This window comes from Microtus pennsylvanicus, chromosome 11 (genome assembly GCF_037038515.1).
Source record: "Microtus pennsylvanicus isolate mMicPen1 chromosome 11, mMicPen1.hap1, whole genome shotgun sequence".
Taxonomy (NCBI): Eukaryota; Metazoa; Chordata; class Mammalia; order Rodentia; family Cricetidae; genus Microtus; species Microtus pennsylvanicus.
In genome coordinates this window covers 59,445,340-59,467,935 of record NC_134589.1, presented here as the reverse complement: position 1 = coordinate 59,467,935, position 22,596 = coordinate 59,445,340, and the positions used below count along the sequence as shown (strand labels likewise).

The window sequence follows — 22,596 nt, the reverse complement described above, 5'->3', positions numbered from 1 at the left end:
TACTGATGAACAACACCCCTTGTGTGCTCTGCTGTATTTTCCATTCCTGTGACAAAATACGTGAGATAAACAAAGAGAGCATGCTGGGTAATTTTATGTCATCTTGACACAGGCTAGAGTCATCTGAGAGGATGGAGACCCAACCGAGAAAATGCCCCCATACGATTGGGTGCCCACCAGGCGGTGGTGGTGGTGGTGGTGGTCTACAGAGTGAGTTCCAGGACAGCCAGAGCTACACAGAGAAACCCCATCTCAAAAGACAAAAACAAACAAACAAACAAAAACAACAAAAGATTGCTCTGCAGGCAAGCCTGTAGGACATTTTCTTTATTAGTGACTGATCTGGGAGGGCCCAGGCCATTGTGGGTGGGGCTATTCCTAGGCTGGTGATCCTGGGTTCTACAAGAAAGCAGGCTGAGCAAGCCATGAGGAGAAAGCCAGTGAGCAGTATCCTCCATTGCCTCCACATCAGTCAACTCCTGCCTCCAGGTCCCTACCCACTTTGAGTCCCCGCCCTGACGTCAAAGCTTCAGCGATGGTCTCCTGGAAGTATGAGCTAAAATGAACCCCTTCCTCCCCATGCTGTTTTGGTCTTTGGTATTTCATCCCAGCGACAGTGACCCTAGCTAGGACACCAAGCAAAAGTTTATTTTGGGTCACAGTGTCAGAGATTCCAAGCATGGTTGGTTGGCTAAATTGCTTTTGGCAGAGCACCGTGGTGCTGAGCGTGTGTGTTGGGGGAGGCCCTGGCACTGGCTGGCTTCCTCTTCACTTCTGTGGCATCAGGCTTCCGATGTATTGGATGGTATCACCCGTGCAGAATGGTCTCCCTCATTTGTGTTTCCACATGTTCCCTGTGTCTGGAAATGCCCTCACACACAACAATACCCCTTAATTACCCAGTAAAGGTTTTTGTTGTTTGTTGGTTTGTTTGGTTTGGTTTTTGTTAGTATTTGTAGTGCTGGGGCTTGAGCCCAGGGTCTTGTGCATGTCACACAAGCAAGCAGTCTGCACCTGAGCTGCCTCCTCAGCCCCGTCAGGCATTTTGCTGTAATACACAGAATGGACAAAGATGGTGAATGAGGAGAAACCGTGGCCCACGATTAGGCGCATTAGTGGAAGGTGGCACTGCCTGGCGTGCCTCGGGGAGTTAGCAGCCTTCTTATTCCTTAGCTCCGATGTGTAAACTGTAGATGTCAGTGGCTGCCTGGCTAGGGAGTCAGAAACATGAGAGACAGTAAGAGGAATTGCTGCTCACTGCACTGGCTCGCGGTATTGGCAAACACCAGCTTAAAAGTAAGGAGAAACGAAGGGTTTTTTAAGAGGAAGTGACTGACCCCAAGTGAACCTGTAGAAGTCTGGCAGGAATACAAGAAGGGGCGAGTGGGGTGTTGGCCCAGGTGTCTGCTGGGTACAAAGGTCTGATCTGCCCATGCATAACTGTGCATTTGAGAAATGAGACCCTAGGGCGGAGTCCAGTGATGCCGAAGGTTGAAGCTGGATGACTCAAAGGAAGACGGTGCTGAAGACAGATGGGGAAGTTGGGGTGAGACTGGTTATGAGGCTCTATCTGCTCAGGAGTCTGCTGAAGCTTGTAAACAGGCGGTCTCCGCGAGGATGCCCTCTGGGTAGGCTTGCAGATCTGTTGGGCAGGTGAGTAAGGGGACAGACTGCCTAGGAGCCCTGAGGAGCCCTTTGTGGCTGGAGAAACAGATTCTAGCAGGAGGAGACTCGAGTCCACTTTGGAAGGTAGTGTTTAAGGGAGCCAACCAAGAGAACTGGGCGGGTGTCTCAGTTTCCTGTATTTGTGCCATGCAAAGCCACCAGAGACACTGGGCTCACAGTCCAGCCTCACTGGCACCCTGTGGGGAGGGGAGAAGTGGTTCTTCCCCAGCTGCATCCTCTGCATCTTCTGGATCCTGGTCCAGTTCTCTCTGGACCCTAGCTGCCTCTTCCACTGTCCCTGCAGGCTGGAGGTGCCAAGACTAATAGCCCCGGGGTTCTACAAACCCTGCCATGCCCTCATTCCTCTCAACTCAGTTTCCCAGCAGGCATTCCAGGCAGAGGTGGAGGCCTGCACCAGATGCCCCAAACCAGGATGGAACAAATATGACTCAGGATGCTTCAGCCTGAATAAGCATGAAAGCCTTCGGCTCCCTCTCTTCTTCTTCTCACTTTGTTCCTCTGCCGCGTGTTCTTTAAAGCTGTTCCCGAAGAGAGGGCTCTTGAGGGATTCAATTTCCATCTCCTTTCCCGACAGCTTTGTTTCACTCACTCCGAGTCTCTGATGTGAGGCCACAGGATAAGTAAGGAAATATCTGCCCATTAGTGGTCACCACACTCTCCAGTCTGCCAGCTTGGTTTGGCTTTGGAGCAGAAGTTCACCCCAGACTAGTAGTTCTGAGCACTTGATCTCAACATCGCCGCAGATTATGGCCTCCTCCACCACCTGCATTTCATAGTCATGACTGCCCCCGCCCTGGCCTCTCATTCCAGGTTATGCCCCGTCTCTGTTGCTTTGCGTCCCGCCCTTGGCAGAGCGCCGTGACTTCCCGACGGCATTTCTTTGCAGTCTGTGATATGCCCATGCTCCAGTTGCTCCTCCGTAGCTCTTGTCTGCCGATGGGACCAGCGAGTCCTGGTTTTCAGCATCTCTTCTGATGCTGTGTGGAAAGCTTTTCTTTTCCCTGTTGGCCACGAAGGAATTTGAGCCTGTTGGGATGATTTCTTTCATCTCCAAGCCACAGGAAGTAATCATTTTGGAAGCATTTCCTGTGACCATCACTGAAGTCTGAGGGCAGTTTACAGTGCTGTGTTCCACGGGGAAGCTCAGCAGGTGCCTGTCCAAGACCCTGCAACCCCGACGCTGCTTCTTCCCCCACAGCATCACTGACGTCTTGACCTAGATGCTTCATGGCCATGTGATTTCTTTGGTGGGGAGGATGCCCAATGGCACCTCCAGCCTCATGTAGTAGCACCCCAAGTTGCCTTGGTAAATGCCTTGCGTCCCATGGGGGCAGAGTTATCTCAGGCCTGGAACTGGCCCATCCAAATGTCTGGAGCAAACTTAATACAGTCCTAGCAGTCTTTGGCTAGATATTTTCAGCATGTTGAGCCCTGGCGCTGCACTTCCTGCCGGGTCCCATGGTAATTGAGCTATGTGCACATTCCTATTTTCTTAGCTCCCCAGATTGAATGCTTTAGCTTTCTGCTTCCGACTGCTCATTGTGCTTGCTGCTGAGACCTGAGCGCCCTCCCACTCCTGGAGACTCATTCTTTTCTGTTCATCCAGAATGCTTTCCCGGTCGCCTTCCAGTTTTCTTGCCTTAAAAGGGAACTAACGATAAGGCCCCCAGCTAGCCCCAGCACAGGCCGGGAAGACCACAGTTCCTAGGCTTTGCTGGAGCGCTGCACCTTTTTATATTCCTCTGTGTGTGCCCTCCTCCCCTCCCTTTCCTCTTTGTCACTACTTTATGCTGGGCGGTTCATGGGAGACAGTTTAAACGTAAGTCATACACTCTTCTGAACAGGAATGAAGCTTGGCATCAAAATAAAATGCTTGAACTTTGAAAAAGAAAACACCCTGGGAAGACCCTCCCTCCATGCCTTCCCTCCATGCCCTCCCTCCATGCCCTCCTCCCAGCTCCCGTCCCTTCTCTTGAATGCATTCTCAAATTAACAGTAATTTCTTAATTGATTTGACCCTTTGTGTTGTTTATGAGGAGTTTAAGAAGTCAGAGAGTTAATACTAGAAACTCTCTTTTTCCTTCTGGCTACCCCGTGCTTGGCTAGAGGCCACCTATTTCTTTTTCTTTACTAATTCACATCCAGGAGAGCCATTACTCAGCGAGTGTGCCCACCTGTGTTTATCTTGCGGCAGCCCAGATTTTCTAGAACCAAACCTAAGACTGTAAGGCATCTGCCTCAGTGTTTATTTTCCTCTCTACTTCTTCATACCCGTATTTCCAAGTGAAAACAGGCTGTTCAGTGCACAGGAAGAACACTTGCCCAGTACGCCCGGCAGCCCCCTGACCTGAAGATTTAATTGCTCAGTGGCGATGTATTGTCGAGCTGATAAGCAGTGGCTGATTGACATAGTTGACAGAGGCCAGCTAGCATTTGTGAAGAGTCTTCTGCGTGCCCTGCTTGTGATGTACACCTTTAGTCCTTCACTGGTTTGTGACATCGCTGCTTATAACGCCATCTGATATTGGGAGGTCCAGAGTTCAGACACGCCCAGGCTCCCAGTCATGGAGGAGTTAGACCTACGGGGCGGGAGGGGGGGGAGATTTCATCCGTAGACCTCTTGTTTCGCATGGGGGCGGAGGTAACCCGGATGGTCTGTCCACCCCTGCTTTCAATCTTGGCTACAGATGAGTTCTGTGTTCTAGGCAAATATCTTGACCTCCTCAAGTCAAAGGAAATTTCCTCCTCTGTCTAACGGGAGGGTTTTAGGTCGTTAGAGCTAAAGTGGACGCCTTCTAAATGACGGGACGTCACTGCTCACAGTTGAGGGGTTGGCAAGCCTGAGACAGGGCCAGCAGATTCATTGTCTAATGAGAGCTCTGTGCCTGGCTCATGGTGTCACCTTCTCATGTGTCCCCACTTCATAGAAGGGCAAAAATGTTCCCCTAGTCCATTTCTGTAAGGGCACCGGTCCTTTTGAAAGGGGTCTGCTCTCCTGACCCGATTGTCGTCTCCCACATGTCCTCCTTCCCAAGAGTACCACATGGGGGCTTTGGTTTCAGCGTGTGAATCTGGAGGAAACCCAACATTCCGACTATGGTGTAAGGCAACACCTCCCAGTGTTGAGGTGATTTAAGGAACCATCCACGTGGGGCATTTGCCAGCACCTTCCACTCGAAGTGGAATGGCACACGGCTACCAGGTCACTGCAGCTCTTGTGAAGTCAGGGTTCTCTGTGTGTCAGGGAGCCAGGACTGGGGTGGGTGCTGCGGGGGTAGTAGCAGAAGCAGTGGGTGGTGGGATGGGTGGAAGGCTGTGGACAGGATAGGCCTGGAGTGCACCTGCTCCCTGCCCAGCAGGAGGCCTTCCTGGGAGAGAAGAGACGGCAAGGCCAGTGTTAGCCTGAGCTCTACAGGAAGCTCAGGGGATTCATCTCTCTCAAGTCTGTTTCAGAAGAGTCCAAGGCTAGGAGGGGCCAGGGACTGCCAGGATTCCAGGAGACAGAGGGGGCCTTCGTCAGGGTTGGAGCAGAGGACAGAGTGAAATTTAGTACGTTTCTAAGATACGGAGCCTGAGGGATGGACACTATGGCTGCCTTTCCACCTGGCAGCACAGGGACTTGCTATGACTGTTTTGATCTCGCAGGGCTTGGTTGTCACTTCTCCATCCCGATGGTAAGATGTTACTCCTGGACATCCTACCTGGCACTTGCCCTACTTGTGAAATAGAAGTGGAGGTCCTTAACCGTGACGGAGGATTTCCCACCTCACCTGTGCTTAGTTTGTAGTGCAAAGGTCCCAGTCAAACCAATGAACAGCAGAGCTATCCCAAACCAATGGCTTCTGGGCCTCTTTTCTCATGAACTCAGAGGGAAGTTCACAGACGACGGGAAAATGAACTTAGAAAGCAGTGTTAGAATAGGGTTTTAGGTGGGAACTTAAGAAAAAGGAGGAAGGCAGAACTCCTGAATAGCAGGAGAGGGTCCCAGAAAATGGGCTACCATCAAGCTACTAGGCTGAGGGCTTCTTGTAGAATTTAGAAAAGGCATGGGGAGGAAAGCTGGTCAGTCCAGTTGGCCTAAATGACAAGTCGAGGTGCTTCGTAGTTTCGGTTATGCCTTCATGTGTAGTTTCGAGGCAATAGGGCTCATTCCAGTTGTGTTAAAGCTGAAGAAAACTAATAAGAAACCAGACTAGGAAACATAGACCCCTTCTGGTATTTGTGCCCTTGAGCCAGGACAAGACCTTGCTGGCATATAACCAAGGACAAGAACGGTGGTTCCTCTCCCTAAACTGCCTGCCAGTTTTGATATCCTGCTCTCATCGGAGGAGATGACTCTTGGTTATGGGGTGGGTAGGATGTTAATGGTTCATCACTGAGCATCTTCACTTCCAGAAGATGGAATCGGCAGGGAAGGGGTTGGCGTGTGGATGAGTATGGAAGGGAGAGCCAAGTCCAGTGGAGAAGGGGAAAGAATGACAGTCTCCCAGAGAAGGCAGTGTGGATGCCTTTCCTGGGGGTATTTGTTTGTGAATAGCCTTATCAAATTCTCTCTGCGGAGAGTACAGAAAGTGGTGTGGCAAGAAGTCACCAGAGAATTTTTAAACAGAGCGAGCAACCTGCTGACTTAAAAAAAAAAGAAAGAAAATTAAATTCCACCCAGACCATCAGATCAGTTGCCAGAAAGTAAGAGCTGAGTGTATATATTTGAGTTTGGATCAAGATTGATTCATTAGCTGATTGAGTCTTCCTAAAATATCAGGAAAACGATCGACAGGGAAAGTGTCCGTCCTTTGACTGTTGCTTCTAGCTTCATAGTTTTCTCTTGTGGAGAGTGGTTAAAGGCACTTTCATTTTAAGGGTAATGTTGGCAGGTTTGGGGAAGCACACACCTAGAGTTTTCATAGAGTAAGCCCTGCAATGCTCGCTGCCAAGGAGTTCTAATGGATAAAAGGATGCTGGTCAAGTGGATATTTTATTCAATGTTCTCCACGAGTCAGAGTCAGCCTGACAGGGTCCTGGTTGTCTTGTAGTTGGAGGCAAAATTTACCAGTTCTCTTGAGGAATCTTTTGGGCTGCCGTAGTTCATTTGAGAGAGAGAGAGAGAGAGAGAGAGAGAGAGAGAGAGAGAGAGAGAGAGCCAGCCAAATGAAATTAGTCACTGCACAGGTCTTAACCTAAGTGTTCTTTTACTGTTGCTGTGGAAACCAGAAAGAAAAAGCATGGGTCGAGAAAGAAAAATAATCAGTGTTAAGCATCAGTAAAATACATTGGCAGTAAGCTGCTTTTTTTTTTAATACTGAATTTTTAAGAAATCACAAGACCTGGAACCAAGCTGAGACTAAGAAGTTCTGAGCGGATCATGCAACTGAAATCATATATAATCTTCAGGGAAAAAATTACCAAAAGCAAATGGTATTCCTTTTTATTTTCTTTTACCAATAATGAATTCAGGTGCGTGCATGTGTGTGTGTCAGGGATAGAACCCAGGGCCTGGTTCATGTTATAGACATGCAGTTTCATTGTTAGCCACATCTATGCAGCTGTAGAGAGAACCAGCTACATAGGACACTTATCTCTATGTAATCACTTTGCTTAAACAGGAAGAGGAACCGGGTGACTCTTGGAGAGACAGATACTGTCTGCTGAGATAGTTTCTTCTGGTCAGGGAAGGGACAGGAGCACGAGGTGATGGCCGCCTGAGCTGGGCTGCAGTCGTCCTACAATGCAGTGAGGCCGAGGAGACCGTCCACTCTAGTACCAGCTACCACCCCTTAAGGTTAACCAGAGCCTTATACCCAACAGAAGTGGCTTCCAGAATTGCTTGTCCTCTGTGGGTGTTATTTGAAAGCATAGACACTGTGGCTTGGTACCTTGTGTCATACCAGAGTCCACGGGGACAGACAGAGGCAAGGTGGTTGTAGAAAGATACCAGGACTTCTGATCTATCCTGGAGATGCTGTTGATGGCGATGCTGGGGGTTGGAGGATGCAAGGGATCATGAATGACAGTTGATGACTTTACCTGGACTGCTGGCACTTCTGTCTTCTTTCCCCTGGGACAGGGTCTCTCTATATATCTCTGGCTGTCCTGGAACTCATTATATAGACCAGGCAGGTCTTGAACTCACAGAGACCCATCTGCCTCTGCTTCCAGAGTACTGGGATTAAAGATGTGCATAGCTTAGCCTTGCAGTCTGATACTTTGAACAATATTTTTTTCATTCCATAAATTATTTAACTAGGGAAATAATCCTGCATGTCAAGTCTGATCAATTAAAATATGCCTTATTAATTTTTAAAAATGGTATCCATTTTTATCTAAAAGAAGTCATATGTATTTCTGCGAACTCTTTAACTCTAAAATAATTCATTTATATGTGTTTAAAAATTAAGGAGACTGTTTTGATAGTTCTAAAGCTGCAAAGCTTGGGGACATATTATATCTTGATGCCAGTCACCATAGTGTTTGTGTGTGTGTGTGTGTGTGTGTGCGTGCATGTGCGCGAGGGCATGTGTGTACTTACAGATGTGTATTGGCATACGTAGCTGTTAGGTGTCTGTAACAAGAACAAGGTATCATTTGCTGAAAAGCAATATCAGAATATCAGTTGCATCACATATACGTGTTAATAAACTGGCAAGCACCCGTTCAGAGGTATAAAAATGAGCAGCATGCAACAGCAGCATCTTCGGTGCACGGTATTCTTCTGTACCTGGCTAAATCCTAACACTCGTTCTGTGGTAGCAATGGTAAGCCTGGTGAAGGGAGTTTGTAAAGTAGCGTCTTGGAGACGAGTGTTTTCCTTTTTACCTTTCTACAGAGAGAAGACCTCCCCAGGACATCATGCGGAGTGCCACCAAGCCCTGGAGTCCAGTTGCCAAAGCAGGCAGCCATGGCCCTGATCGCACACGGCCCCTCCCTGGGACCCCTTCTGGCATGAAGAGTTCCAAGTCTTCAACCTCGCTGGCCTTCGAGTCTCGGCTTAGTAAGGTACAGACTTTCAGGGCAGGTCTGTGAGAATGCTCAGAGTCCTGTGTGTCAGTAGCAAACCCCAGCAGCACCTGAGGGGATGGAGCGAATGGGGGACAGTGGGATGCTCCAGGATGGGGAAAGAGATGCATGAGCTGTTTAAAGACTCAGTGAAAACTGGGGAGGGGGCTTTTAGTACATGTGAATCATAGAATATGTAAATTTCCCATTCTGCCCCATCAGCTCCACATCCAATCATGGTTGCGTCTGAAATGCACGCTCTCTTTTCTAACACACACCCAGATTGCGGGACGGTCCTTGTTGAGAGCCATTTTCCAGGGGACAGCGTCTGTTCTGTGAATGGTATCGAGATTTCTATTGCTAATCAGGAACCTTCTCACTGCCTTGAGTGTCGAGATGCCATCCCACTGTACTGTGTCCTAGCCAAATTCAACCCCTGCCTCCATCACCTCCTAATCTGCTCCTCTCTGAGCTACCTTTGTAGAGCGGATGGTTCCTCTTTCCTTTAGGTTGTTTAGACCTGAGCCCTGAGAGCTTCTTCCACAGAGAAGTGTCAAGGGAAAGCAAGTAGTTTTGTGGCAGGCTTCCTGCTCTCCATTCTGATCCACGAGCTTTCTTGTCCTGATATTATGAAACGGACACCAGGATCTGGGAAGAGTTGCAGGAGGACCTGAACTGTGCCCGCCCCTTGCCAGCCCTGTCCTTTCCAGCCGACGGTGGGCTCTAGATCACTGAAAGCCCAGAGAGCAGAAGAGAGGAGGTAGAGGCGATGGTCAGAAAAGCAAGTAGATTTCCCTCCCCAGTGGAAACTTCTAAGCGGATAGGACAGCTGGGATCTGTAGCAAATGTCCCAGAGCATTGCCTGCACTCGTTGACATTTCAATGCCTGTCTAGAGTAAATGGATGAGGATGTCTTAACTGTTCACAAATAGGAAACCGAATCAAACCCACCCACAATAGAACCGAATCCCTAATTTCAAATGATGGCTGAGCTGCAGGGGCTGAAAGCACAAGGCAGGAGATGCAGGAAGAACGGGGGGCAGGGATGCTGCTGCAAACCCTCTTTGTGGTGTTCAGGCAGCAGCACACAGGCTCTGACTTCAGCAGGCCACATCACTCCAGCCACAATAGAAGGCCCGGGGCTATGAGTCAGAGCTTACTTGGCCGCAGTCGACGAAACATTGGTTTGAGTTTGTATGAACAGAAAAAAAAATTCAAGCTGTGTCTCACCGTCCGGGATTCCCATGGGTGCCCAAATCTGTGGGTGCTCAAGGACCTTGTCTGAAACAGTGGTGTTGTCACAGAGCCCACCAGTCCTGTGTCCTTAGATGCCTCTAGTCTCTCTGGACTACTTATAATATCTAATTTAAGGTAAAAAGCTATTACGTGGTAATGTTTTATGAATAAGGATGAGGAAAACAACCTACATTTTCTGAACAGATGTTATTTTTTCTACTATTTTTGAGTAGAGTTTGGTTAAGTATAGATGGGTGTTTTTACTCTTTGTTCTTTGGAGGCCCTGCCATCCAGCTCCCAGATAAATATACGGAGACTTATCCTTACTTATGGATGCCTGGCCTTAGCTTGGTTTGTGTCTAACCAGCTTTTCTTAAATTATCCCATCTACCTTTTGCCTCTGGACTTTTATCTTTCTTTGTTCTCTATACCTTTCTCTACTTCTTACTCTGTGGCTGGCTGTGTGGCTTTGTGACTAGGTGGCAGGCCCCTGTCATCCTCCTCTTCTCGCTCCTCACTCTTCTCTCTTCTATTTATTTTCTCTGCCTGGAAGCCCCGCCTATCCTTCTTCCTGCCTGACTATTGGCCAGTCAGCTCTTTATTAGACCAATCAGGTGTTTTAGGAAGACAAAGTAACACAGCTTCACAGCGTTAAATAAATGCCACATAAAAGAATGCAACACATCTTTGCATTGTTAAACAAATATTCCACAGCATAAACGTAGCCCATCTTAAACTAATTTTTCATAGCAGGGAAACCCCAAGGATGATAGTAAAATGAACATAGCCTAAGGTGCCCACATCTCTGGGGACAAGGGTTCAAGACGGCGTCTCAGAGAGCCTGGTCCAAGGACTGACTCTAAGGCTGGTCACTGCTTCTGTGTCATCCCCTGATGCCCACCCAGCCTTGCCCAGCATATATATGAAGTATATGACCAGCCTATTACTGTCCTCCTGCATCTCTTGAAAGGCCTGGTTGCCTTTTTCTTCATTTCCTATTTGTTGATAAAAGGAAAGGAGAACAATAAAGAAAAATAAGAAAAAAAAAACCATAACTGAGAGTGGTCAGATGCTGGCCCCAGGATGGTCCCATGCTAGACCTGTTTGAGGACGTCAAGTCTTCCCAGAAGGTTTTGTAAGAGTACGTCCTTGAAGGAGTGCAGTCTTCCAGCACGGGCTCGTTGTCTGAGTCCTGAGTACCAACAGTGTTCTGTGATAGTTGCTACAGAATGCTCTCAGTATGGTTGCTCCTAGCCATTTGTGGCAATGGAGCCCTTAAAAATCTCCAGTCAAAATGCAGATATGCTCTTACGCCAGGTTTACAAAAACGGCAGGAGGGCTCACTAATACACAGCCAAAAGCCATGAGATGACTCTACAGCCAACGATGAACACACATGCAATGACTTTACAAGATTATTATGGGCTTGAAATGTAACACGGATAGTAAAAACCTGGAGACAGATATTGGGGTTCAAACCAAAAAGCAAAAAAGCAGAACAGCCAAGCCACTAGAGAAGTCTTTCTTCTACCAAGGCTGGGCCACTGCAGACCAAGCAGGTGCTCAGCAGCGTCAACCCCAGTGATGCCCTTAGAGCATTTCCTGCACACGCCGAAGCAACCCCTGAGCACATCCCTTCAGGGGGATCTTCCATAGCAAGCCAGAAACCTAGACGGGTGCTGAGCTGCCTTTGGGTAACAGGAAGCAAAGCCACAAACGGAGAGAGAACATGCGGTAGTAACCAAATCGGGTGCTCTTCCTGCTTATTCCTTCTATACTAGTAACTTGGTGCTTTGATTCTCAGGGATGGCGGTCTCCTTTGTAAATCTTTATGTCCTTGACCTGGTGGGTGCAGCATTCCTCACTGTGTCTTTGTCCCTCTAACTTCTCTCCAGCTCAAGAGGGCCAGCAGTGAGGACATGCTCAACAAGCCTGGCAGTGCTTCCGCGGGGACGGTGCGCCTGAAGAAGACCTCAACCTCCGGAGCCATCTCCGAGCTCACTGAGAGCCGCCTGAGAAGCAACACAGGTAGGAAGGACCTCAGTGGCATCCTGTCCTGTGGAAGCTCCTTTTCACTCATGATCCGTCCTCCCCCATCACCCTGGCCTGGAGCTGATCTGGGGGCATAGTCCTTACTTGTAGAGTTTGTGCATTGGGGAGACAGCATACAACCTGGGAGACTGATGGAGAACAGAAGGGCAATGATTTGTCATGTCACCTCAGGAGTCCACTTGTCACCCGTGTGTGTGGAATCCTTTTAGCAAGGTGGTGTAGCTCTGGAGTCATCCCAGATGATGGCAATGGATGACAGTGGGTCATGGATAGGCCCAAGGTGACGAACAGCTGAGGTCTTCCTTGGTCATGATGATTGTTGATGGGTGTGATGCTCACCACTCTTCGACCCGTTTCACAAAACATTACGTTCTGAAGATATATTTTAATTTGTTTGGCCTTCAAGGAGTTTAATGTGAGGCCCGAATGTGGCTTGGGATGTAAGGAGAAGGGCTTGTGTTTCTACATGATGATGTAGCTGTTAAAGACTGAATTTGTACTAAATACAGCAAATGAAAGTAACACATTTTCACCAAGCAAGCCTCGACTACTGACTCCAAAGTTAACAGATGCCATTAAAGTAATAATTAATTAAAAATGAATGCCAGCTTTATTCTCAATATTAATACAAAAGTGAGATATTAAAGTGTTAGCAAATGCTGTCCAAGAAAATGTCAAAGGGCAGCTGCGGACAGTACAACCAAGTGGAGCTGCATCCTCTAAGAATGCGTCAGTGGGGCTTGGCAGATGGCTCAGTGGTTAAGAATGCACCAATGAGGGGCTTGGCAGACGGCTCAGTGGTTAAGAATGCACCAATGAGGGGCTTGGCAGACGGCTCAGTGGTTAAGAGCTCTTGCTGCTCTTCCAGAGGATCCAGGTTCAGTTCTCGGGGCCCACGTAGTGGCTCACAACTGTCTGTAATTCCAGCACTCTCTCCTGCCTCCATGGGGATTGCACACATATGATGCCTAGACCTACGTGCAGGCAAAATACTCATCAAATCAAATCTTAAAAAATGAGTGAATGAATGAACGTTAGCATTATATGCCTGCTAGGCGTATCATAGGTCACAGAAAAACCACATGGTCATCTTGATGGATGTGGACACCATCCTGATTTAGTAATAAACTCTTGATAGATGGTGTGTGTGGAGAGGCTCTAGCAAGGAAGTATGTTATCTTGTTGCATTTGGCAACACGTAACTGCGTTCCCAGTACTCAGAGACAGGAGTGTCACCTGCGGTCCCAGTACTCAGAGACAGGAGTGTCACCTGAACCCACTAGATGAGCAAGGCAAAGACTTCATCTCAAAAAATAAGTCAATAGCCCTTGGAAGGCCAAGACAGGAGGATCAGGAGTTCAGGCCAGCCTAGGCTCAATGGCACCTTGTCTGAAAGGAAAAGATTGAATAGTTCTCTGACCAGAGACTGGTTATATAATATTCGAAGAAATTATCTCATGTAAGAAAAGATGTGGAGCCAGGCCATGATGGTACATAACTTTAAACTCAGCACTTGTGAGGTGGGTCTTTGTGAATGTGAGGTCAGCCTGGTGGTCTCAGAGTGAGGTCTAGGACGGCCGGGGCTACACACAGAGAAACCCTCTCTCAAACAATCAAACAAACAAACATTAAGAAAGAAAGGAGAAACACTTAGCAATAAACTCAGTTATGTAAGAGCCTATACATTAAAAGATACCTAACACCCATTTGGAGAACATGTCTATGTCCTTGTGAATAAATGGGAGGAAATGTGTGGGCTTGGGATAGGAAGATTAAATATAGCAAAGACTAAATTCAGTAGTGCCACATATTAAATCTATTAAGGGTGTCTAAATTATTCCATCAATTCATTTTCGTCCTAATTAACATATCAACGTGGAACCAGGAGCAGCCACGTGAGCAAAATGATACTGAGGAGGTCCCTCATCAGCCAACAAGCAGTGCTTGGCCCAGGGGAAGGTGTTGGGTTGTCATGATTGGAGGTTATACTTCCACCTAGTGGATAGCGGGTGGAGATGCTGCTAGCCAGAGACTGCAAGCAGCACAAGGAGCCACGGAGGAAGGCAGCATCCACATGCACATTTGGTACAGGGTAAAAAAGGTGGCTTATGCCAAGCTGGAGCCTGTGGGCGTAGTTTAGGGTCCAGTGCAAATTCAGCAGGTGAGAGGCCCTGAGTTCAATCCCCAGTACTTCAAGAAGAAGTTAAAGTAAGTTAAGTCAAGCCTGGGTAACTCTGAAAAATAAAATTGGAACTCATTCTTCTTACATAAATAAGTCACAGGGATGTGGGAGGGTAAAATGCTTGCTGTGCCAGCATGAAGACCTGAGTTCGTCCTCTGGTGCCCATGTGCAAAGCCAAATGAGGCAGCGCTTGCCTGTTCCCTCGGCCCTGGGCAAGGGGAGGCAGGTGGATCCCCAGGGCTTGCTGACCAGCCAGCCTGGTATGTGGAGGGTCCTAGGTTCAGTGAGAGAGACTGGCTCACAAAACAAGGTGATTGCAGAAGACATTCCGTGTTGACCCATGGTGGAGAGATTGCAGAAGGCATTCCATGTTGACTCATAGTCTCCACATTAACACCCCTCACCTGTACACATGTTCACACATGTGCTCGGATGAACGCACATGCACACATATACACACACACAAACATACATGACATGTACACACTCGTACGTACATAGATATAACAAAAGTTTTAAACATAAAGAAAACACCAGAGCGTTAACCTGTGTAGGACAAAGGAGGAGCTTTTCATCATCAGAAAGCCAAGGGCCTGAGAAAGATGGCTCAGCAATTAAGAATGCTTGCGCTCTCAGAGGACCTGGGCACAGTTCCCAGCACCCACATGGCAGCGCTCAGCCATATGTAACTCCACTTCCAAGAGATCTGACACATTCTTCTGTCCTCCATGAGTACACAGCACACATATATATGAAGGTGAACACTTATACACATAAAATAAAAATAAATACCCCTTCAAGGATGCTGAAAGATTATTTACAATACATGCAAGTTTTCAAAGATTATCCAGACCCATAAGGAAGTCTGTAGAGCAATATGTAGCTCACATAAAAAGAAATAGATATCCAATAGTAAATTAATAGCTCTCCATCTACGGCTTCACTTGTAGCTAAGGAGCTATTACTCAGAACAATAATTATATATGACACACCACATTAGAAAAACCAAAACAGGTAATCATCGCTATTGTTACTATTGGTAGATGGACAGACACACCACTTATGGACAGTTTGAACAACACTTGAAGCTTGTTGGTTTGGTTGGTCAGCCAGTGAGCCCCTACGATGCTCCTGTCTCTAGCCCCAGTGCTGGAATTACAGACATACATGGCCACACCTGGCTTCTTCCTTCCTTCCTTCCTTCCCTCCTTCCTTCCTTCCTTCCTTCCTTCCTTCCTTCCTTCCTTCCTTCCTTCCCTCCCTCCCTCCCTCCCTCCCTCCCTCCCTCCCTCCCTCCCTTTTCACTTAATTTCCTTATTTCTTTTCTTGAGACAGGGTTTCTCTGTGTAACCACCCCAGCTGTCCTGGAACTCGCTCTGTAGACCAGGCTGACCTCAAACTCACAGAGACCCGCCTGTCTCTGCTTCCCGAGGGCTGGGATTAAAAGTGTGTGCCACTGCCGTCCAGCACACCTGACTTTCTTACATGGGTTCTGAAGGCTGAAACAAATCCTCATGTTTGTGTGGCAATCACTTTGCTGGTTTAGCTGTCTCTTTGTCCTCCTAATTTTTAAATGTTTTAAGTTTGTGTTGGTTTGTATTTGGTCTAGCACATTACTGTAACTGGTACTGGGGCTAGAACCCAGGGCATTTCATAGGCTGAGTGTTTGCTCTAGCACTGACCTACACCCCAGCCCGTCTGCTGTTTATGTTCAGAGTGTACGTGTTTGCACCTGTGTGTGTGCCTGTGTGCGAGCATGCGTGTGAAGGGCATGGTCTTGCATGCTGGCAAGACAATATAATATAATTCTCTGCAAGTTCGTATGTGAAGGAAAGCATCCAACTCTAGGAGGTCAGGAAATTCTGTCAGTGTATAGATAATATATAATTTATATAGAGACTCATGGGAAGGAGTCTTAATGCCCGCAGACTTAGTGTTTAAACTTTTGACTTGTTTTCTCTGATACATAGATGGTAGTATTGTTTTTCTTTTAAGGGTATTATTAGTCTTTCTCCTGAAAGTTTTTCATTTTTAAACTGTCATATGTGTGTATGTGTATATACATATTTATGGGACACTGTAATGATTAATGTTCGTGGCCAAACCTGACTGGGTTGGAATAATCTGGGAGATATCCAGATGGTGTGGAGTGTTGGGTTAAGTGAAATGGGAGACAGGAGAAAGTGGGCTCAACTCCAGCTTCCATCCTCTGCTTCCTGAGTGCACTGTGTCCACCTCGTTCTCCGTCACCGTGTCTTCCTGCTGTGATGGACTGTCCCCTCAAACCATGAGCCAAAAAAAAGGTTCCCCTTAAGTTACTTCTTGTCAGGCCTCTTGTCCCAGGGACAGGGAAAGCCACTAATACAGATGCGGAGGCAATTCACATGGATCAGATCTGGCCATTGGCCTGGTACCTGCACTGCTATCATTTCTTTATTTAGATTTGCATGCACTTTATTCTAAACCTACAATTAGTCAGTATCCATCTCAAGACCCCAACACTCACATTTAACACTTGACAACTGACACATGGCAGGTAGGATGGGAGCGGCTTAACCTGGTAAATATGGGCTACCCAGAAGCCCTCCTTCTTTTCTTTCAAAGGCTGTGTCTAGTTCCCCTCCTTCCCCAAGAACAAACAAGGCAGGATCTATTAGGTCAAGTGTGCCACCTGCTGCCCTGCCTCTCTCCCCTTGGTCCCTGGCCTCCCAAGCCTGCTGGCACTTCTTCCTCAGACAGACTTAGGGCTCTGACTGTTTCATTGGGTTTGAACCAGCACATAGGTTGGGGTTTCTATCAGCTTCGCCCATGTCATGTCCACCCTGGGCACTCACTTTTGGACTTTCTGAGTAAGCCATGTCTTCTTCCTCTTCTCCCTGGAGTGTATTTTACATATGGGGGTGCCCTTTATATGTACCCCTTCTTCCCCAGCGATGTAGATTGCAAAACAAGAAGGTTTTAGAGTATTTGTGTCAAGAGTTGCCTCTCAAGTCAATTGGACGCAGGGACGATCCTGCTGTGGCAGAATGTCACCACCAGGTGGTAGCCTTGTCCAAAATATTGATGCGCTGGAGCCTTGGTTTGATGAGGCACTGTTGACTGGAAATAATTCTTTAGTTTAACAAATAATTTGAACACTTACTCCACGTGAATTCAGCACTGTTCTGAGAAGAAGCCACCAGGACAAAGATCTCTGCCTCCGTTGAGCCACCTGAGCAGAACATGACCACTGTGGCAGGGTTGACTGCCTGTGCCCACTAGTGCCCAGCACAGACTGGGAGCAGAAAGACAGGGCTACCGAAGAACCCACAGCCTGGCAGGCAGGCATGGGTGATTTCTGCAGGGTTCCCTGGAATAGGGACAGCTCCCGAGTTCATTTCCTAAGGAATCCTTCGACTGCTTGTTCAAAGTAGACAGGTGAGGTTGGGAGACCAGATGGGCGGCCACTGTCATAAATGACGAAACAAGTTGTTATGGCCTGGACGAGCTGGGAGCTGGGAGCAGCAGGCAGGTTCTGGAGATATTTCGAAGGGTGAAGCCAACCAGTCTAATGCCCTGATCCTTTACTGTAGAAAAATACATGTAACATTCACTCCTTTAGACATTTAGAAAAATCACATCTTGTTTGTTTATTTTGTGAATATGGGCATGCATTTGTCATAGTCCATGTGTGGAAGTTGGAGGAGTAATAGTGAGACTCAGTTCTCTCTTATATGTGGGTCCCAGGAGTTGAACTCAGGTTATCAGGCTTGCTGGCTAGTGCTGGGACCTGCGAAACCATCTTGGTAGCCCTCTTGTAGGAGGTATCCGTGGCCCCACAGGACACATGCCCAACATTCTGCAGTTAACTGGCTCTGTCCTGGCTGACGGGGTGACGACTGTGCTGATCCAGGTTCTGATAATTGGGTTCTTCACTGTGGGGCGGGACCCTCATTTTCTTCCTTTATTGAAGACTCATTATTTCCGCACCGACGCTGCTTACTGTGCGCTGTATCTGTTTTCCTTTACTGCCGTCCAATGAGGTGGTACCATTCTATCCCTTGGACCAGAAGACAGACCAGAAAGTGCCAACTGTCTTCATCCACACCACAGACACTGAGAGGAAACCAGAGCATGGTGACCTGCAGGAGCATGTGTAGAAAACACGTGGTGCAGGTCTCGGGGGTGACGAAAACACGTGGTGCAGGTCTCGGGGGTGACGACCGTAGGACGAGGTGGGAAGTCCGACCCTGGAATACTCCCACTGGAATACTCCTGAAGCCGCAGGGTTAAGGGCTTGGCTGAGGCCACCAGGGGCCACAGGGAGAAGAGGAACCAGGCTCTGCTACAGGAATGTGAAAAATGGAGGGTATCCACTTATCAGCCGGGAGAGAAAGCACAGTAGAGGAAGCTTGCAGGCCACCCAGCAGTCAGGCAGTGGTGGTGGCGTAGGATCACACAGACACAGACCTGGGCTCGGAGCAGATGGGAGTTCAGCTTGAGGACATGCCCTGCTGAGTGCATTCTGAGCTTTGAGGGGCCCTGGTGCAGGACTGAGGGAGAGGGTGGGGCGGGTCAAGGGTCATAGTCCATCTGGAAAGTTCACACAATAGCAGCATCGGGAATGAGTTTGTTGCTTTCATAATTTCAGAGAGCCACTTATTCATGACTAGATTTTGTGATAAAACAACAATTTCAAATTCAGTATTTTATTTTTCTACATTTAATTCATCTTCAAATTATGATAAGAACACTTGGCAAGATCTAGAATTCTTATGGCAGAACCTAGACTCACCTACAAGCCAAGCCTCCAGACACACCCTTGGGGGGTTATTAGGTTCACTTCTAGGCTTTAGTGATTATCTTGATCAGGCTAAGTGAGGTGGGAAGACTCACCCTAAAAGTAGGCAGTGCTATTTCCTGCGCTTCGGTTCTGGTTCGCATAAAAAGGGAAAAGCCACTGAACACAACATCGCTCATTCTCTGCTTCTTTGTATGTTTTTTTATTTTATTTTATTTTATTTTGGTTTTTCGAGACAGGGTTTCTCTATGGTTTTGGAGCCTGTCCTGGAACTAGCTCTTGTAGACCAGGCTGGTCTCGAACTAACAAAGATCCGCCTGCCTCTGCCTCCTGAGTGCTGGGATTAAAGGCGTGCGCCACCACCGCCCGGCTGTATGTTTTTTTTAAAAAAAGATTTTAATATTGATCTAAATTGTCTGTGTCTCTTTGGAGTGTTTTGTGCCTGCATGTGTGTGATGAGCATACCATGTGTGTGTGAACACACTGTGTTTGTGTGATGAGCATACCGTGTGTACATGAACACACTGTGTTTGTGTGATGAGCATACTGTATGTACATACATGAACACACTGTGTTTGTGTGATGAGCATACCGTGTGTACATGAACACACTGTGTTTGTGTGATGAGCATACCGTGTGTACATGAACACACTGTGTTTGTGTGATGAGCATACCGTGTGTACATGAACACACTGTGTTTGTGTGATGAGCATACCGTGTGTACATGAACACACTGTGTTTGTGTGATGAGCATACCGTGTGTACATGAACACACTGTGTTTGTGTGATGAGCATACCGTGTGTACATGAACACATTGTTTGTGTGATGAGCATACCGTGTGTACATGAACACACTGTGTTTGTGTGATGAGCATACCGTGTGTACATGAACACACTGTGTTTGTGTGATGAGCATACCGTGTGTACATGAACACACTGTGTTTGTGTGATGAGCATACCGTGTGTACATACATGAACACACTGTGTTTGTGTGATGAGCATACCGTGTGTACATGAACACACTGTGTGTGTATGATGAACATACAGGCTGTGCATGTAGCCATTAGAAGCAGACATCACGGGGCCTTCTCTATCACTCCCTTCCTATTCCTTTGAAGCAAGGGCTTGCCCTGAACCTGGGGCACATGCTTTCTTAGCCTGGAACCCAATAGACCACAACAACCCTCCTGTCTTCACCCCACTTGGAGCTGGGGTACAGGCATGTGTGGGATGCCTGCCTTGTTAATGGTGCTGGGATCTAAACTCCAGTCATAAGAATTGCAGGGCAAGCACTCAGAACTGCTGAGCCTTCTCTCCAGCCCGACACTCTGTGTCTTGTCTGCAGGTGCGATGAGACCAGCTGCATCCTCAAGCTCCTACCACCCACAGCTTCACCAACTCCTCCCCACAATCCCTAACCTACTAATCTATCTTCTGTCCCTATGAGTGTGTTCTTCTAGCTTTTTTGAGATCATGCTCTATGTCCTTCTGTGATTTGCTTAATGTTCTCAAGGTCCATCTAATTTATAACCCGTGTCAGGATATCCTCCCTCCTTAATCTTGAAAAGGGGTGGGGGGAGGGATAGGTATCTGTGGTGTTCACTGGCCCTAGCTTGTATTGTTCTTATTAGCCACCTGTGGCTATTTCCCGTGCATGATCTTCCATGAAGTGTAGTCAAGACATAGGAATCCTGGACCTGCTCTGGAGACGCTTCATATAGGGTCTGCCCTGAGACTCATTTCTTTCTGCACGACGAGCACTTTGTGGAAACCTTTAATGTCCTGAAGTGAAAGTTATGAGTCCACAATGTGTGACTGAAGAAAAGAAACCCAATCTAATGCTTCCCCTGATGTAGAAGAGAAAGACTAGGAAGCCAGAGTCTAATGAAGTAGCATCATGGACGATCAGGCGCCTGACTCCCTCAGCAAGAGGGAGAGGCTGCACACCATAGATTCTGTCAGTAGAAACTGCTGCACCCGAGACTGACTGGGGAGAGCGCTGGGCTGTGTCGCAGGAGGAGCAGGTGACTTCCCTTCATCCAGTTCTGGTTCCATTGCTAGATGGCTCGGGGGAATCACGTTCTGTAAAGCTGGTCCTGTGCACCTGTGTAGGACAGAGTTGGATTGTGGTCTTAGTCATTAAAAACACTTTCCCTCCATCCGGGAAACAGGATGGGGCTCAGGTGCGGCACACCCCAATGCTTGCCAGGTGGCCAGCTCACTTCATTTGTAATGTTCTGAGCAGTAATTAAATGTCCTAGTGGATGGACCATGTCTAAGGGATTTCAGATGACCTAGTAGATTGTAGACCTGATGAAAATAATTTTCTAGCTCATTTTCATTGTTTTAATTTTATTTATTAAAAAATTTATTTTTATCAAAAAACCAAAAAAAAAACCCTTTATTTTTAGACAGTTTCTCACTGTGTAACCTTAGCTGACTGGAATTTTCTGTGTAGAATAGGCTGGCCTTGAACTCATGGAGCTCCATCTGGAGGGTGCATGTTGTGTACCAAATCTTTGCTTCTCAGCTTTTCCCCTGAGTTTGACTTTAGTATTTGCTCATTTCCGTCATTTTGTAATTTGTGACCTTTTCTGGTTTGGAAAATGGTTTTCAGAACAAACACTTTTAAAACCAACATGTAAAATCAATATGAACGTTTTTAAATTTAGGAAAAATATATTCCGTGTGTTACCCAGTTAAATGTGCTTTGTACTTTCTGTTTTGCAATTATAGATCTGCATGCAGTTATAACAGGTGATATGTGTAGATCGCATGTCCTCTACTAGCTTTTCCTGATGTATTTTTGACAGAATACACCCTAACCAAGGCGTTGACCCTGACATAGTGAGGCCACTTCCCCCAACACAAGGGTTCCTCGTGTGACCCTTTCACAGCCACACCTTCTCCTCCACCATCTATCACCAGTTTGTTCTCTGTTTCTGCAATTATGTTGTTTCAAAGATGTTTTGTGAATGGAGTCACACAGCATGGAGGCCCTTGGACCTGGCCTTTTCCACTTTGCATAATTCTCTGGACACGCATCCAGGCTGCTCAGTGTGCTAACTGTTGTTCGTCTGTGACTTCATAGTTTTTTGCAGTGTGAATGCATCGCGATTTCTTTGATTGTCCGCTCCTTGAATCTGGGTTCTTCCTACACTTTTACTATGATGAATTAAGTGGTTACAAACATTTGTGTGCAGGTTTTCATGTAAAGAAAAAAAAAACTCCTTGGTGCTGGGGATCTCATACATGCTTGGCAAGTGTTCTGTTCCCAGCCATTGGGTGAACTTTCAGGAGAATTTCTGTGGAAAATATTGAAGACTATACTTTTTGGGTGCTGTTGCATGTAGTTTGTTAAGAAATTGCTGAATGTGTGCCCCTGGTTGCTCTGCTGTTTTGCATCCCATCAGCAGTGTGTAGATGGTCCAGGCTTTGTGCATACTTATCAGCACTCAGTGTCCTTACTATACTGCCTTAACAAAGAGATTGGGTGGGGGGTTCAAGACGTTTTCTCTGTGTAGCCCTGTCTGTTGTCAAAGGCTGCTTGTTTGTTCCCAGCTGCCCAGACTCGAAATAACCACACAGAAACTGTATTAATTAAATCAATAGCTTATACATATTTCTATTTAGCTCTTACATCTTAAATTAACCCATTTCTATTATT

At 47.2% G+C, this 22,596-nt stretch overlaps 1 protein-coding gene across 5 annotated transcripts in view; it reads left to right on the top strand.

Moving 5' to 3' along the window:
• Specc1 (sperm antigen with calponin homology and coiled-coil domains 1) overlaps positions 1-22,596 on the top strand; it is a 277,277-nt gene that overhangs the window by 69,907 nt on the left and 184,774 nt on the right. For all 5 annotated transcript variants that reach the window (XM_075992242.1, XM_075992243.1, XM_075992244.1 and 2 more), the window contains 2 exons: positions 8,510-8,679; positions 11,811-11,943. In XM_075992242.1, coding sequence (XP_075848357.1) covers positions 8,533-8,679; positions 11,811-11,943 — 280 coding nt within the window. In that variant the 5' untranslated portion in view covers positions 8,510-8,532. The remainder of the gene's footprint in view (positions 1-8,509; positions 8,680-11,810; positions 11,944-22,596) is intronic.